The 16,802-nt window shown below is 44.0% G+C and overlaps 1 protein-coding gene and 1 pseudogene across 1 annotated transcript in view; one reads left to right on the top strand and one right to left on the bottom strand.

Annotated features, from left to right (window-relative positions):
* LOC120057521 overlaps positions 1 to 7,372 on the top strand; it is a 31,104-nt pseudogene extending 23,732 nt beyond the window's left edge.
* Positions 7,373 to 8,301: 929 nt separating this feature from the next.
* The window catches only part of LOC120057198 (unconventional myosin-XVIIIa-like), a 110,307-nt gene continuing 101,806 nt past the window's right edge, over positions 8,302 to 16,802 (bottom strand). Inside the window, exons 40-41 of the mRNA XM_039005682.1 lie at positions 16,168 to 16,290; positions 8,302 to 9,558 (exon numbers count right to left, since the gene is read on the bottom strand). Coding sequence (XP_038861610.1) covers positions 9,444 to 9,558; positions 16,168 to 16,290 — 238 coding nt within the window. The 3' untranslated portion in view covers positions 8,302 to 9,443. The remainder of the gene's footprint in view (positions 9,559 to 16,167; positions 16,291 to 16,802) is intronic.

The raw sequence follows: 16,802 nt of genomic DNA, 5'->3' as shown, positions 1-16,802 counted from the left end.
GACAAATTAATTTGTCAGGGGTGACTTCATCACTTGGGCCATTTTTACACCTCATATTTTCTGCTGTGTTACATTTTTACAGTTAGATTTTTTATTTTGGAACAGTTGGATCTCTGCAATGAGCTAGCCTTATATTAAAATAGCATGTTGACATTTAGGTTGAGTATATAGGGTCATTTTTGTGTGTCAATTGAAACAGGCACCACATTCAGAATAGCACCTGCAACACATTTCAAACGGTGGTCTATGGTTCTGCGTTCAGCATGAAATGAAAAGCATTTAGAAACTCATCAGATGGGACTTCTAATGCTCCTAGCATAAATTATTCAGATAATTGTTTTGCTCATTTTTCTAATTCCACCATTGTTTATCTAGCTGCACTCCTGTCCTCCATTCAAACAGAATTTGACAAAGTGAGATTCATGGCTGCTTTTAGGGAAACAGAAATGCAACATTTAATGGTTTCTTTCCAGCTTTTCAACGCCGTATTTCGTGGTGGCCTAGATTACTTTTGATTTATACAGCAGTGAAGTTTGAAATTAAAACACAGGCATAGTAAATGCACTGTGTCAACAGGTAACTATGACAACACCTTATTTTAAGGTAGAGAGGGCGGGTGCGCTTACGCTAATGGAGGGGAAGTATTGAGAGAGAAAGAACAGTGTGTATATAATTTTGAAGGGGATGGGGGCTCACATTGGTGCCAAAATTATACTGTATTGACATTCACTTCTTTAGCTTCTGATTCATTTTTTTTTTAGATGGAGTTCAAGATCACAGACCTGGCCAGTGGGGGACAAAATACATGAGCTAAATTAAAAAGTCTAAAGACAAACAATATTTCCCTTCAGCATCAGTTAAATGAAAATGCAATGAAAATACTGTATCACTGAATGTGTTACTGCATCTGAAAGTTTGTGCATCATAGCTTTTAAAAGGAAAGTCTATGATGCACCAATGCTCTTGAATGTACTTAGTCAGATACAGCGCATTCGGAAAGCATTTTGTTACGTTACAGCCTTATTCTAAAATGTTGAGATGTTTCTACCACCTGTGGTGAATTCAATTGATTGGACATGATTTGGAAAGACACACACCTGTCTATATAAGGACCCACAGTTGACAGTGCATGTCAGAGCAAAAACCAAGCCATGAGGTCGAAGGAATTGTCCGTAGAGCTCCGAGAAAGGATTGTGTCGAGGTACAGATCTCGGGAAGGGTACCAAAACATTTCTGCAGCATTTAAGGTCCCCAAGAACACAGTGGTCACCATCATTCTTAAATGGAAGAAGTTTGGAACCACCAAGACTCTTCCTAGAGCTGGCACCCAGCCAAAGGACCCAGGTCTTTGGTCAGGGAGGTGACCAAGAACCGAATGGTCACTCTGAGAGAGCTCCAGAGTTCCTCTGTGTAGATGGGAGAACCTTCCCGAAGGACAACCATCTCTGCAGCACTCCACCAATCAGGCATTTATAGTAGAGGGGCCAGACGGAAGCCACTCTTCAGTAAAAGGACAATGACAGCCCGATTGGAGTTTACCTAAAGGCACCTAAAGGACTCTGAGACAATGAGGAATAAGATTCTCTAGTCTGATGAAACCAAGATTGAACTCTTTGGCCTGAATGCCAAGCGTCACGTCTGGAGGAAACCTGGCACCATCCCTACGGTGAAGCATGGTGGTGGCAGCATCATGCTGTGGGGATGTTTTTCAGTGGCAGCGACTGGGAGACCAGTCAGGATCGAGGCAAACATGAACGGAGAAAAGTACAGAGATCCTTAATGAAAACCTACTCCAGAGCACTCAGGACCTCAGACTAGGATGAAGGTTCACCTTCCAACAGGACAACAACACTAAGCACAGAGCCAAGACAACGCAGGAGTGGCTTCAGGACAAGTCTCTGAATTACCTTGAGTGGTCCAGCCAGAGCCCGGACTTGAACCTGATCGAACATCTCTGGAGAGACCTGAAAATAGCTGTGCTGTGACGCTCCCCATCCAACCTGACAGAGCTTGAGAGGATCTGCAGAGAAGAATGGGAGAAACTCCCCAAATACAGATGTGCCATGCTTGTAGTGTTATACCCAAGAACATTTGAGGCTGCAATTGCTCCCAAAGCTGCTTCAACAAAGTACTGAGTAAAGGGTCTGAATACTTACAGTGTATGTAAATGTGATTTTTCAGTTTTCTATTTTTAATACATTTGCAGAAATTTCTAAAAACCTGTTTTTGCTTTGTCATTATGGGGTATTGCGTGTAGATTGAGGGGGGGGGAACTTTTATCAATTTTAGAATATGGCTGTAACGTAACAATGTGGACAAAGTGAAGGGGTCTGAATATTTTACGAATGCATTGTAAATATGGATCTAACACCAAATCAAAGTTTAAAAAGCAAAGTATTCATCCTTATGAATGTTGCGAATAGGGAGACCAACAGGGCAGGCGAGCATAAAAACCAGTGGCAATATTTAGAATTGTAATGAGCTTGGTGCTTTTGGGAAGCTGTGAAAGTGTCAAACGATTTTTCTACAGCTTCTCACTGTCAGAGGCCCATGAGGGAGGGTTCTCTCTCACTCTCTCCAATCCCTAAGACAGAGCATGCTGCTCTGGGAAACATCCTGGGACCTCATCACAGAGGCACAGCACTTCCACTTTGGCAGGGACACAGAGCATGGCAGGAGTGTTTTGTCCACCTGCATGCTAGTAGTTGAAGATGGAGAGAGAACTCCAGTGCTGAATTTGGTTGGAGACAGAAAAGCTTTTGCTTTTTTCCACTCCAAAATGTTTCAGTAATTCTGTTTCTGGCTCACGGTCAGCTTGAATATAGCTGTGTGGTAAGAAAACATGAAATCAAATATTTCTCCTCCACGATCGTTGAATCCCTTTCATGCTAAGTTCCACACACAGAGGGAAAACGGTTGTATTGTTCCTCAGGCCCTTTAAAGACCTATGCAAAATGTAAATATTGTTTGAGCTTACCTCTGAGCCCTCTGACAAAGGCCCACTATTGTGCAGTGTTCATTAGAGTGGAAATGATATGTGCAAACAAAGAAAAGCGCCCAAAGCAGCACCCTCCGCTGACTCTTTTCTTCTCAGAGTTGCAAATGAATGCAGCTTCCTCACCTGGTCCCTGCAGGCGGTATCCCAGCGCCTCCAATCATCCTGTTATTGACAGAAGGCTGCCTGTGGAAAACTGTGCGCACTAATCACAGAGGATGAGGCCTGAGCTCAGACACATCCCCTCCTCCGCCTGCCTGTACCCTGACAGGCCGTATTGCCTGAGAGAGGGTGCTCCATCCAAGGACAAAATGTGGAAATGTCCCCTGATCAAATGGAATGCAACACGTCAACACCTGCTAGGGGAGAAACTAATCCCCTATCATTCAGTGGCATCACACTTTAGAATGAATGAACCCAATCTCCTCGGTGAACTTGGACAGCATAGTCTAGACAGCAGAGTCAACAGCATTGTCAAATGCAAGGTCACTGAATACTTCAAGTGTGGCCCTAGTAACATGGTGTGGCAGCATATCGACTCATTGCAATAGAGAGCTACGGGGGGCCACGACAGCGAGTGAAACTCGAATAACAGTTGTTGTAGAACTAAGGATCTCTGGGGGGACACATACTGCCCTCTTCTCAGGTAGCCTAGTGGGTAGGCGCGTTGGGCCGCTACTAGATACTGCCCCCTTCTCAGGTAGCCTTGAGAATGTTGAGAATGTCGCCGATGGAGATGGCTACCGTTTTACGATCCCGTAACCAATTGTGCTATTGTGTATGTTTTTTCGCGTTATTTGTAACTTATTTTGTACATAATGTTTCTGCCACTGTTTCTTATGACCGAAAAGAGCTTCTAGATATCAGGACAGCGATCACTCAAACCATACTGGAGGAATAATTTTTCTTGAACGAGTTGGATGGGAAGGACTTATTTCAGACGATCGACAAGGCCCTCATCCCCATCATTCGCAGGAGAAAGAGATGGAGGTATGGAGGACGAAGGTCCGGGTGCCTTGTAAGGATCCGTCGCAAAGGGGGTAATCTACCTTTACCGTCGTTCCTATTAGCCAACGTACGATCAATCGATAATAAAATAGATGACCTACAATCAGGTATCTCTTACCAACGGGACATTAAAAAGTGTAGTATCTTATGTTTCACCCAGTCGTGGCTGAACGACGACATGAATAACATACAGCTGGCATGTTTTAAGCTTTTTCGGCAGGATAGAACAGCGGTCTCTGGTAAGACAAGGAGTGGCATTCTATGCATTTTGTAAACAACAGCTGGTGCACGAAATCTAAGGAAGTCTCGAGGTTTTGCTCGCCTGAGGTAGATTATCTCAAGATAAGCTGTTGACCACACTATTTACAAAGAGAGTTTTCATCTGTATTTTTCGTAGCTGTCTATTTACCACCACAAACCGATACTGGCACTAAGACCGCAGTCAATGAGCTATATATGGCCATAAGCAAACAGGAAAACGCTCATCCAGAAGCAGCTCTCCTAGTGGCTGGGGACATTAATGCAGGGAAATTTAAATCCATTTTACTTCATTTTAACCAACATGTTAAATGTGCAACCAGAAGAAAAAAAACTCTAGACCACCTTTACTCCACACACAGAGACGCAGACAAAGCCCTCCCTCGCCTTGCATTTGGCAAATCTGACCATAATTATATCCTCCTGATTCCTGCTTACAAGCAAAAACTAAAGCAGGAAGCACCAGTGACTCGGTCAATAAGAAAGTGGTCAGATGAAGCAGATGCTAAGTTACAGGACTGTTTTGCTAGCACAGACTGGAATATGTTCCGGGATTCTTCCAAAGGCATTGAGGTGTACACCACATCACTGGCTTCATCAATAAGTGCCTCGATGCCGTCGTCCCCACAGTGATCATACGTACATACCCCAACCAGAAGCCATGGATTACAGGCAACTATCTCACTGAGCTAAAGGGTAGAGATTCTGCTTTCAAGGAGGGGGACTCTAACCCGGAAGCTTATAAGAAATCACACTTTGCCTTCCGACGATCCATCAAACAGGCAAAGGATCAATACAGGACTAAGATTGAATCGTACTACACCGGCATCGACGCTCGTTGGATGTGGCAGGTCTTGCAACTTATTACAAACTGCAAAGGGAAGCACAGTTGCGAGCTGCCCAGTGACATGAGCCTACCAGACGAGCTAAATTACTTCTATGCTCGCTTCAAGGCAAGTAACACTGAAGCATGCATGAGAGCATCAGTAGCTCCGGACGACTGTGTGATCCCGCTCTCCGTAGCCGATGTAAGACCTTTAAACAGGTCAACATTCACAAGGCCGCAGGGCCAGACGGATTACCAGGACGTGTACTCCGAGATTGCGCTGACCATATGGCAAGTGTCATCACTGACACTTCAACAACACATCCGCCACGCTGATCCTCAACACGGAGGCCCCTCAGGAGTGTGTGCTCAGTCCCTCCTGTACACCCTGTTCACTCATGACTGCATGGCCAGGCACGACTCCAACACCATCATCAAGTTTGCAGATGACACAACAGTGGTAGGCCTGATCACCAACAACAATGAGACAGCCTATATGGAGGTCAGAGACCTGAACAGCTAATCAAAGGGCTACCCAGAACCTTCTTTTATGCTGCTGCTACTCTCTGTTTATTATCTATGCATAGTCACTTTAACTCTACCTACATGTACATATTGCACATTGACTCTGTACCGGTACCCCCTGTATATTGCCTCGCTATTGTTATTTTACTGCTGCTGTTTAATTATTTACTTTTATTTTTAAAAATTGACTTAACACTTTTTTTCTTAACTTCTTAAAGCATTGTTGGTTAAGGGCTTGTAAGCATTTCACTGTAAGGTGCACCTGTTGTATTTGGCGCATGTGACAAACAAAATATGATTTGGTAAACAACTAAAGAGCTCAGCTAAAAGCGCTGCCTGCCTTTGTTAGGCTGACCCCCCACCCCCCTCCACTGGGTTGTGTAACAACGTTACTGCTGAAGAAGTGAAACCAGGAGAATTTCATCTGCCACTCAGTGGAAAGGATTTAAGTAAAGACAGACACGCATCCACTCAGACTCACACTAGTCAGATTATGGGGAAATCTCCCCTTCATAGGGGGCAGCACAGAACAGTTTGAGGAATAGAGGATTCCAGATTGGGTTGATGGGGGATTCTAGATACTAAACAGGGGATTCGTCTGAACATCGAAGTCAGTCTGAATGTCAACAAATGTACTGAGCTATACTCATTAGTTACTTAGCATCTATGTAAGCCTCACTTCTCTAAAACAATGCCTGATTTTCAAGTTTGTTTCTTATTGATTGCTTTTGTTGATGGAACTGTACCACGTTTCGGCCTAGATTCAATCAGCTCAAGCGTTAACCGGCGAAAGCCGACACTAATGTTTTGGTGGTGTCGGAGGTGTAACTGCTTTGGAGCTGTCAAATTGGTGAGCAGCCACACCCGTCCCACTAACATTAGAAGTTCAGAACGTGTGTAGGCTTTATAGAAATAATGACGCTCAAATTGAAAATCATTCAACAAAATAATGAGGGTTTCTATCAGCGTAATCGAGGTGTAGGCTAGATTATGTTACATCTCACATTCCAGTGTTTTAATTTGTAAACAAGGCTGCATGGGATTTCCAATGGAAATGTCCACTTTAGGTATAATGCCAAAAGCCGCTTGTGGATTTGACAGCTCTAATACAGTTCAACCTCTGACACCTCCGATAGCACCAAAACAACCGCTATGCAGATGTCGGCTAACGCGGATCTGATTGAATAGAGCCCTTATAGCTTATACCGGAAAACAAAATGTAAGATTATCTAGTTGCATAGTAGTGAGTGTGAGCAGTGTTCATACATTTGCTGCTGTTGTGTCTGGTTTTAATGATTAATTTCAATGGTGTTTGTTTTCCCTCTCCTCTACAGGGGGAAGATGGATGGTATGATCAAGTGATGCACTTGAGGAGATGAGGAAAAAACTTCAGTCAAGCACATCAGTAAAATGTTCCTGCTGTTTTCAATAAATAACTCTCCTTATTTCCATCCAAACATTTCCGTATGATGATTAATTCAGCTCCAAACTATAACCGTATTACCATTCCACCACGCAATAAGACACAATGTTACTGTAAACAAACCCCTGCATTTATTTACATTAAAATTTATGCCAAAAAAAGCATTCCTATCACAAGTGGTCAATTGTTCAATATCATGAAAATAAACAAACCTGTTTGAAAAGCTATGATGAATATACAATCAATTTCAAACATGTTATATATTAATATTGTGGAAAGCCAACAATGCCTATTCAGATGCAAAAACAAACATTTAACATACATATTTTTATTTAACAAATCCCAACTCAGAAGCATTGACAAAGTGTCCAGTGTTCCATATTATATTCATACCTAATGCATTAAAAAAAACTAGAAAATATATGCAAATAGTCTGTCCCACACACATGAACAGACAGAAGCAACGGAAATGGACACACACACGGATATACACTTGTGTACATACGCAAACACACACAGACACACCCTTCCCCACACTATTCTACATAGAGATACAACATTTGCATATTTATTAATAAAAATTAATAAGGTCACTCAGTAAGGCCAAATACAGATACAGTGTATCCTACATGAGACAATTCTTCCAGGGATCTCAGAGGATTTTATACTGAACAAAAATATAAAACGCAACATGCAACAATTTCAACGATTTTACTGAGTTACAGTTCATATAAGGAAATCAGTCAATTGAAATAAGTTGTCCCTCACATGACTGGGCAGGGGTGCAGCCGCGGGTGGGCCTATGAGAGATTGGCCCACCCACTGGGGAGCAAGGCACTGCCAATTAGAATGATTTTTTCTACACAAAAGGGTTTTATTACAGACAGAAATACTCCTCAGCTGTCCAGGTGGCTGGTCTCAGACGATCCAGCATGTGAAGAAGCCAGATGTGGACATACTGCCAAATTCTCTAAAACAACATTGGAGGCAGCTTATGGTAGAGAAATGAACATTCTCTGGCAACAGCTCTGGTGGATATTCCTGCAGTCAGCATGCCAATTGCACACTCCCTCAAAACTTTGTGTGGTGCACATTTTAGAGCCTTTTATTATGCACAGCACAAGGTGCACCTGTGTAATGATCATGCTGTTTAATCAGCCTCTTGATATGCCACATCTGTCAGGTGGATAGATTATCTTGGCAGAGGAGAAATGCTCACTAACAGGGATGTGAACAAATTTTGGGAGAAATCTCAAGATTTGAGAGAAATAAGCTTTCTGTGGATTTGGTAAAATTCTGGGATCTTTTATTTCAGCTCATGAAATGATGAGATCAACACTTCACATGTTGCGTTTATATTTTCATTCAGTATACATTAGAACTTTTGAGGCATACATGTTTTTCCCCATAAGGGAGGGGGGCTTATAGCACTTAGGCCATTTGTCTCATATAAAAACAGATTGACATTTTTGTTTTATATCCAGCCTCCCCCCGTCACAACAGATAGTAAATATATTCCCTTTGAAAACCAACAGACATGACACGAGGAGACAAAAGCATGGCTGAGCTTTAAACGAGCAAGACCAAAACCATTCCAGCATGAACTACTGTACGCAAATGTAGCAGATCCAATAGTTTTCCCTCAAAGCAGCTCCCCCTCCCGTTCAATAAGAACCATACTTTCCAAAATTGATAGAAAAACAAAACAGTCTCGAAACAAGATAAATAAGTCTTGCTTCTAGTTACTGATATTGGCTAAATATTGTTTATGACCAGAGACAGTCCAAACACATGTAGAGGAGACAATGGCATTTCTAAGTGCTAACGAGGATATGCTGGACTGTCAGACGTATGGGCCTGCAGTGAGAAGTCACATTGTAAGGGAAACTTAAACCGAGCCTGCTACAGTCATTTGAATAAACCACAAGCTCTCCAGTCCTCAAACAACAGATGACAGCGGGAGCATAAATTAGCCTATGAAAAGCAGTTCTCTTAAATAAGCCAGTGGTGATAAGCTCTACAGATATATCTTAAAATATGCCATTGGTGCTAAGCTCTATACTTATATTGCTTCAAAGCTGCAGAGCTGATGGGGACACTATGCTGTAAGATTCTATGATGGAATTTCACTTTTCCAAATCACCCTGTAAAGAATTCTTCAAAGCTCTTAGTAGCAACGGAAAATGGCTATGCCACATTCCATTTAGATTGAACCACGGTGAGCTCTACAGTATGTGCACTCTGACCTTCCCCTGTTCTTGCATCTGGTTCTAGCTAGCATTGCTCACCAATGTTCAAATGAGGATGGTATGGGGGAGGTGTATTTTGATTAAATAAAGCATTATATCTGTCTCTGGTGTGTTCGTCTAGGATGGTGGTGGTAGTGAGAGATGTGACATTAGTCTCTGTTACGCTGTGGACTCTGCCAGCTTGCTATCACTGTCACTTTCCTTCAGGGAGTGTCTGCTCGAACCCCTCTCCTCTTTGTCCTCTTCACTGAGGTGTCTCCGGTACAGAGGAGGGCTGTGGGAGGAGAGAGGAGAAGAGAGAGATTTTTATATAGGAGAAACGCTGCTGAATTGAACCCTGCCTGAAAACTATGGGTGCTTGAGATTTGCAGAGGTCACAGGTTACATATCAAGCCTACTGACTCCATCTTCCTCCACGGGTCAGGGCCATGGTCAGCAGTATAAGCTGCTTGAATAGAAATGCAGCATATTACCCCTTTCAAAGTAACAATCAATGCTGGAGCAAAGATCATGCATGGCTGCCAATAGCCAAACAAACCAAAACACTTCAACATTACTAGATCCACACCACTAGTCTCATGCACAAAAAACAGAAAAGGTTTTCAAAGTCAGAATGTGGACCTGTGTTTTTTCTAACTCAGTTTTTTTCCAGTGTTATATTCATTTCTCTTGAAGCTTTCATAATAGCCATATGGTGAGATGGAAGGACAGACTGAAAATAGAAAAGGTCGAAGGTAGGAAAGTTTAGCGTTCTGGTTTACACTTTCATTACCCTTCGGGGGCTAACGCCGAGCTTCAAAGTTGATGAAACAAGGACAAAGCAGTGGTACAGTGAATATACACTAGATGACCAAAAGTATGTGGACACCTGCTCATCAAACATCTCATTCCAAAGTCATGGCCATTAATATGGAGTTGGTCCCCCTCTACTCTTTTGGGAAGGCTTTCCACTAGATGTTGGAACATTGCTGCAGGGACTTGCTTCTATTCAGCCACAAGAGCATTAGGTGTTCAATGAGGTTCAGGTCAGAGCTCTGTGCTGGCCAGTCAAGTTCTTCCACAATGATCTCGACAAACCATTTCTGTGTGGACCTTGCTTTGCGCATGGGGGCATCGTGATGCTGAAACAGGAAAGGGCCTTGCCCAAACTGTCAGCACAAAGTTGGAAGCACAGAATCTTCTAGAATGTCATTGTATGCTGTAGCGTTAAGATTTCCCTTCACTTGAACTAAGGGGCCTAGCCCGAACCATGAAAAACAGCCCCAGTCCATAAATCCTCCTCCACCAAACTTTACAGTTGGCACTATGCATTCGGGCAGGTAGCGTTCTCCTGGCATCCACCAAACCCAGTTTAGTCCGTTGGACAGTCAGAAGGTGAAGTGTGATTCATCACTCCAGAGAACGCGTTTACACTGCTCCAGAGTCCAATAGTGGCGAGCTTTACACCACTCCAGCCGACGCTTTGTGTATGGTGATCTTAGGCTTGTGTGCGGCTGCTCGGCCATGGAAACCCATTTCATGAAGCTCCCGACGAACAGTTATTGTGCTGACGTTGCTTCCAGGGGCAGTTTGGAACTCGATAGTGAGTGTTGCAAACGAGGACAGACAACTTTTACGCACTACACGCTTCAGTACTCGGCAGTCCCGTTCTGTGAGCTTGTGTGGCCTACCACTTCGCGGCTGAGCAGTTGTTGCTCCTAGACAATTTCACTTCACAATAACAGCACTTACAGTTGACCGGGGAAGCTCTAGCAGGGGCAGACATTTCAGGAACTGAGTTGTTGGAAAGGTGGCATCCTATGACGGTGCCATGTTGAAAGTCACTGAGCTCTTCTGTACAGGCCATTCTACTGCCAATGTTTGTCTATATAGATTGGATGGCTGTGTGCTCGATTTTATACACCGGTCAGCAACGGGGGTTGCTGAAATAGCTAAATCCACAAATTTGAAGGGGTGTCCATCTACTTTTGGCCATGTAGTGTAGCATGCAGACTGCAGGAAAGCTGAGTAACACCACCTCTTCAGACCAAGTGACTCTGCCCACTTGTTTCTATTGTTATTGTCATGCTGTTGAAGTAACTGACCTACCGTATGTAAATGGTTCCCCTCAATCCAGCATATTAAATACATGGTGAATATATGCTAATGCAGTAATCAGTGTTCATGTTCAATCAGGTCTACAGTTATGTCTTGTTGAGGCCCGGAGGGAGCACATTTAAAGTGGCCGTGCTTAATGGATGGTTCTCTATTAATATGTGCACCAACATGCAGTTAGCTTCCTCACCATCACCAAGCACCATGTTCAGGGAAGAAATCTCTATTAACCCTTTGCACTCGTACCCGAATACGGGTTGAAAATGGAAGATTTAGGCACAGATAAACGCCAAAATTGGAACGCAGTGGCCATACAGCAACATGCTATACTGTACATGACGTCAAAGCTCTGGCTCTTCGCATCACAGCGCTGTATGGGTTGTGACTGACAGCCGTTTGAAACTTGAGCACCTCGCGTAAAAAGACGTTGCCCCCATCCCTCCTGCTAATTTGGCAACTTTTTGGGGGGCACATGTTTTGTTGTCGGAGTGCAGGAAATTCTATAAATTAAGATGACTATGTGTTTTGAAAGATCAGAAGTTGTGGATTATAATAAATACTGCTTTGATGTCATAAAAGCAAGCGTAACACTGGTGAATCCAAATGTGCACTTCACATTTCCAAATCATAAAACTCATGTCATTATACAGTGTCAACGTTTCTGATCACTATGTTTGATGTACAGTTACAAGATGACCTGGCATCATACCCCTGGGTTGTTCTGAACACAATGAGCCCATTTGTCTATTGTGAAGAAAATTTGCAGCAGCACACGCACTATCATCTGTTTCCCTGAATTGCACTGTGAAAGCCTAACTCTGTAATCTCATATTTTATACCTTACCAAGTCATTTTGGCAATAGAACAGACTTTCAAAAACTGCCCACCTGACCTAGATTGTGATTTTGGGTTTGCGTAAACAACAGTAATTGTGTAATTGCGGGATACAGGGTTGTGTTCCAAACAAAACAACTACAAGTGTGCTTGCTCTAGTTCCTCAACGGCACAGCTAGGAGAGATCAAAAAACACCTTATAGTTGAAGACTCTTTTTGAGTAATAAAAGTGCATTGAAATTGCTTAGGACCTGTGTACACTTTGGAGAGATCAGTTAGTCCTCTCAAACCCTTGTCATTGTTTTTGTCTACCTCACATTTTCCAGGAATATTCTTATCATGTTAATAATGTATCTAGACTATCTTCAGATTTCTTTACCAACAACTGCAGCAAAAAGTACAGTAAATGTAAAATGCACATAAAATCAACAGTATAATATTTGGATTCAGTCTTGTGTCAGATGAACTGTTGTGTCCTCGCCTTTGGTCTAATCATTTTCCCTTTCAACTGTTCCTTTCAAATGTTACCATTGTTATGCATATGCTTTTCATATTTTCTTCTGTAAGAAATATCTCAATTTAGCCTTATCTATATAGGCCAACTCCCACGAGTGTGAAGGGTTAACATGCAGAGACAATTATGTGTCCTGTTTTATGTGCTCAGGGACGGGAACCTGGCGCCACAACGCATGTTTCATCTAGCAACGGTCACGAGTCATCACTACAATTCAGAAAGAAAGGCATTAAGTGGTATTTCACATCAACCTGGATGAACACTTATGGCATAAACTTGTGTTCATGACAAATGAATAAGTAAGTAAAGGAATCAGATAAACGTGTTAATGGTAATAATGCTATAGAAAAATGTTGTGGTTATACGCACATCCTTAAAAAACATAGGTGATGGGCTACCAAAGAATACTAGTATAGAACAAGAAGGTCCACACACTGTTAAAGCTCCCAATTCACCACCCTATTGACAAGGTTTCCATCCGAAACGGATCTTCGTCAGGTCAAACACACTGAGTGTTCACATCCCAAAACATACACATTTCACCTCACATGACCATTGCAGACATGACACATGGTGGGTGCAAAAAACATTTGTATATCTTTAATAATTAAATAACAATGAGATGGGTACATGTAATGGTTCCAGAACATAATAAATATTTACAAAATGACCAAGTGGGTAACCTGGAAGGCAAGACAAATCAAAGTTAAGTGACATATTCAGGCAAGAAATGGTCTGACATCAAACTCTTGATTCAGACCTCTAGGAGGCATGGTACACAAACAGTGAATCCAATACAATTCTCTTCTCAATAATAGATGATCAGTATCTCCGCTCCTCCTAGGAGTCTTGACATGTTCGATGCCAATGTATCTCAAAGAGCTACTGTTGTGACGATATATATTATGTTCTGGAACCATTACATGTACCCATCTCATTGTTATTTAATTATTAAAGATATACAAATGTTTTTTGCACCCACCATGTGTCATGTCCGCAATGGTCATGTGAGGTGAAATGTGTATGTTTTGGGATGTGAACACTCAGTGTGTTTGACCTGACGAAGATCCATTTCAAATGGAAACCTTGTCAATAAAGTGGTGAATTGGGAGCTTTAACAGTGTGTGGACCTTCTTGTTCTATACTAGTAATGCTATAAAGTCAACATGTTTGGTTAGTCACACCATGCTTTCACTCCATTCCCAGGCATCACCTACTGCTGGCCAGGGGCTTTAGTCACTATCAGGCTTGTAGAGATATTTCATCACCATGCTGTCCATCTTCTTCTTCTTTTTCTTCTCATCCTTCTTACTTGGGGGTCTCTGTTCAGCGGCATCTTCCTCATCTGAGGCAGGGCGGGCTGGACCTCTCTTCACACTGTTGGAGCTGCGGTAGGAGACGGTGGAGGCCGAGCTGGAGGAAGAGGAGGACTCCGAAGAGGAAGATTCAGACTTGCTCTCTTTCTTCCTGGAGCCCTTCCTGGACTTCTTTCCCTTCTTCTTGGAGCTTTTCCTGCTGTGGCGGTCGTCTGAGTCTGAGGAGCTGTCTGAGGAGCTCTTCTTCTTGGCCTTGCCTCTGCGGGAGCTGGAGCTGCTGGTGCTGTGGGAGCTGAAGCTGCTGGAGGACCTGGTGCTGTAGTCCACTGCTGAGCCAGATGCTGAGCGACGCACGCTGGATGCACTACGGCCCAGACCCTCGTCATCCCCCTTCACACTGTTCCGGTCATCCTCATCTTTCTTTTCCTCATTCTCTTCCTCGTCGTCAGACTCGTCCAGTTTGCTGCGTTTGAACTTGATGGGCTTGAAGCTGAGGACCTCGTTGATGGCCTTCTCCAGGTCAGGGTCAAGGTAGTTCCGGTGGGTGACAGCCTTAATGTCAGAGGTGTCTGGGGGGTTGTCGTCAGAGGAGCGAGGCTGGGCCGGGGTGGAGTAGCTGCGGCCTAGGGAGTGAGGGCTGTAGGCAGAGGTTCCCTGACTGAAGGCCATGCTCAGAGCATCATCATCGTCGTCCATGCGCAGGCCGAACTCACTGAGCCGGCTGCTGCGGGCCACAGATATACGGGAGTCAGCCTTGCTCACGCTGCCTGGGCTGCGACCCCCAGTGCGCCTGCTCATGCTGGGGCTGACCGAGGTCCCGTATGAATCGATACGCCCATCATCCTTCCAGGAGGTGCTACGTCGCAGGCCACGAGGGCTGGTACGACTAACACTGGTGATGCTGCTAATGGTGGACATATTGTCATCATCCATGTTTGGCATGGCTCTACGGCTGGACCTGCTAGGGGCCAGGGAGGACACCATGGAGTCCTTGTCAAAGTCAGGGCTGTGTGGGGCCCAGCGGCGCTCCAGACCCTTCCTGGCCCTGCTGGTGGCCTCAGAGTAGGCCTGGGAGATGACCGAACCACGGTCATCATCATCTTGTGACTTCTTCCTGTCGTCCTGGTCTGTGGACTTAGACTTGGCCTTGCGTAGGGAGGAGCGGTCCGGGGTGTCGGACTGTTCCTTTAGCGTACTGAAGAGGGAGCTCTCGTCCCCCTGGCCTCCGATGGAGTCTTTCAGGTTGGAACGCTTCCTGTAGCTAAGGGAACTCATCACAGACACCGATCTGCTGTCTACTTCTTTGCTCTCTTTGCCTTCCTTGCTACCTTCTTTAATCTCCTTAACCTCTTTGCCTTCCTTGGCATCTACATTCACTGCATATCTGAGATGCCATGAAGAGGGCGGTGTAGGAACAAGAACACCATGGAAACAACCAACAGAGACACAGAGAAACAGAGAGAGAAAAGATGAGAATTTACAGACTTAATGAAATTATGAAATTAAAAGTTCAGAAGGATGAAATACATGTGATTGAATCCCTGAAGTGTAGAATGCTTGTCAACATTCCCCAACTTTTCCAGCAGCAGCTAACTGAAGTTCCTGATGACACTTTGTCCTCTGAAGTGAGTGTAATAAGGAAAGTTAAGTTGTGAGTCGATCTGCTAAAGCTCGTCAAAAAGAGCAGGTATATATTTGGGGCTATCCTGTGCTGTCTGCCAGTGGGGAGGAAATGCATTCATCTCAGGCAGAGCAGAGAGAGGGGCCATTTAGCAGGTATGCCAGCTGGCCTTGGGCCACTTCAATAAATCTGACAGGCAGCACAGCGCCCGTATCCCTCTTCCCTCTGCTGTGCCGCCTGCTGTCATTAGAGGGATGACAGGGAGGCAGAGAGAGATGACACCTAATCTCATGAAATACTCACCCTTCCATTCCACCCTGCCTCAGCTAATCCTGGGCTCTTTAGCTCTCAGCAGGGTAAACTCATATAGGAATGGGATGGGATTGAGGAAGCCATCACTGCTTTATCAGGGCCCAGCCAGAAGGAAGGGGGATGATAACATAATGAGAAGGCTGTCAACTGAGGAGGCTGATAGACAGACAGACAAGTCAAGGCAAGACTGACCTGGAGCTCTTCAGACTGCCCTCGTCTGACAGAGTCTTGGTGGAGCCCTTATTCTTGGACAGCCAGGACTTGACCCCGTCCACACGGTCCTCCACCTCTGAGTCCGTGTCCGACTCGTCACCACTGAGGAAGACAAAAGGAGAGAAAACAGTGTTGTTATGTTGCTGTTGGTGTTGGCAGGAGGCAGAGCTGTTTAAAAAGAGTCATCTGGGAGGGTTAGCGAGGATCCACCATAGAGGAAAACTGTTGGTTTGGACAGGAAGTACAACACTGACAAATCATATGTTTTGAATGTCATAAGATAACAGCTTTCTGATTTAGTTAGTCAGACAGCAGCTGTATTCCATTCATTGTGACAGTAACTTGGGGTTGAGCAATGCAAATGCAGGCAATCACAACAAGCTTTAGGGAGACAACAGCAGTCTGTTAACGTAGAGCGATGACAGACCTAGAATTTTGCACCCAGTCGCAAACTAGTTTACCAGTCAAAATCTAGTGTTGGACTCTGCTACTTCCTGAATATTGATACAAAACAATATCAGCCACAAAGCTAAAGTTAGGCCACAGTAAGTTCGATGAAAAACCAAGAAGACTCGTTTGAAAGAGAAAAAAAAAAATTATATTAGATATTGGTG

Source organism: Salvelinus namaycush, chromosome 12, assembly GCF_016432855.1.
Source record: "Salvelinus namaycush isolate Seneca chromosome 12, SaNama_1.0, whole genome shotgun sequence".
In the NCBI taxonomy this organism is placed as follows: domain Eukaryota; kingdom Metazoa; phylum Chordata; class Actinopteri; order Salmoniformes; family Salmonidae; genus Salvelinus; species Salvelinus namaycush.
The sequence above is the reverse complement of the archived record's forward strand: the minus strand, read 5'-3'. Positions and strand labels throughout refer to the sequence as shown.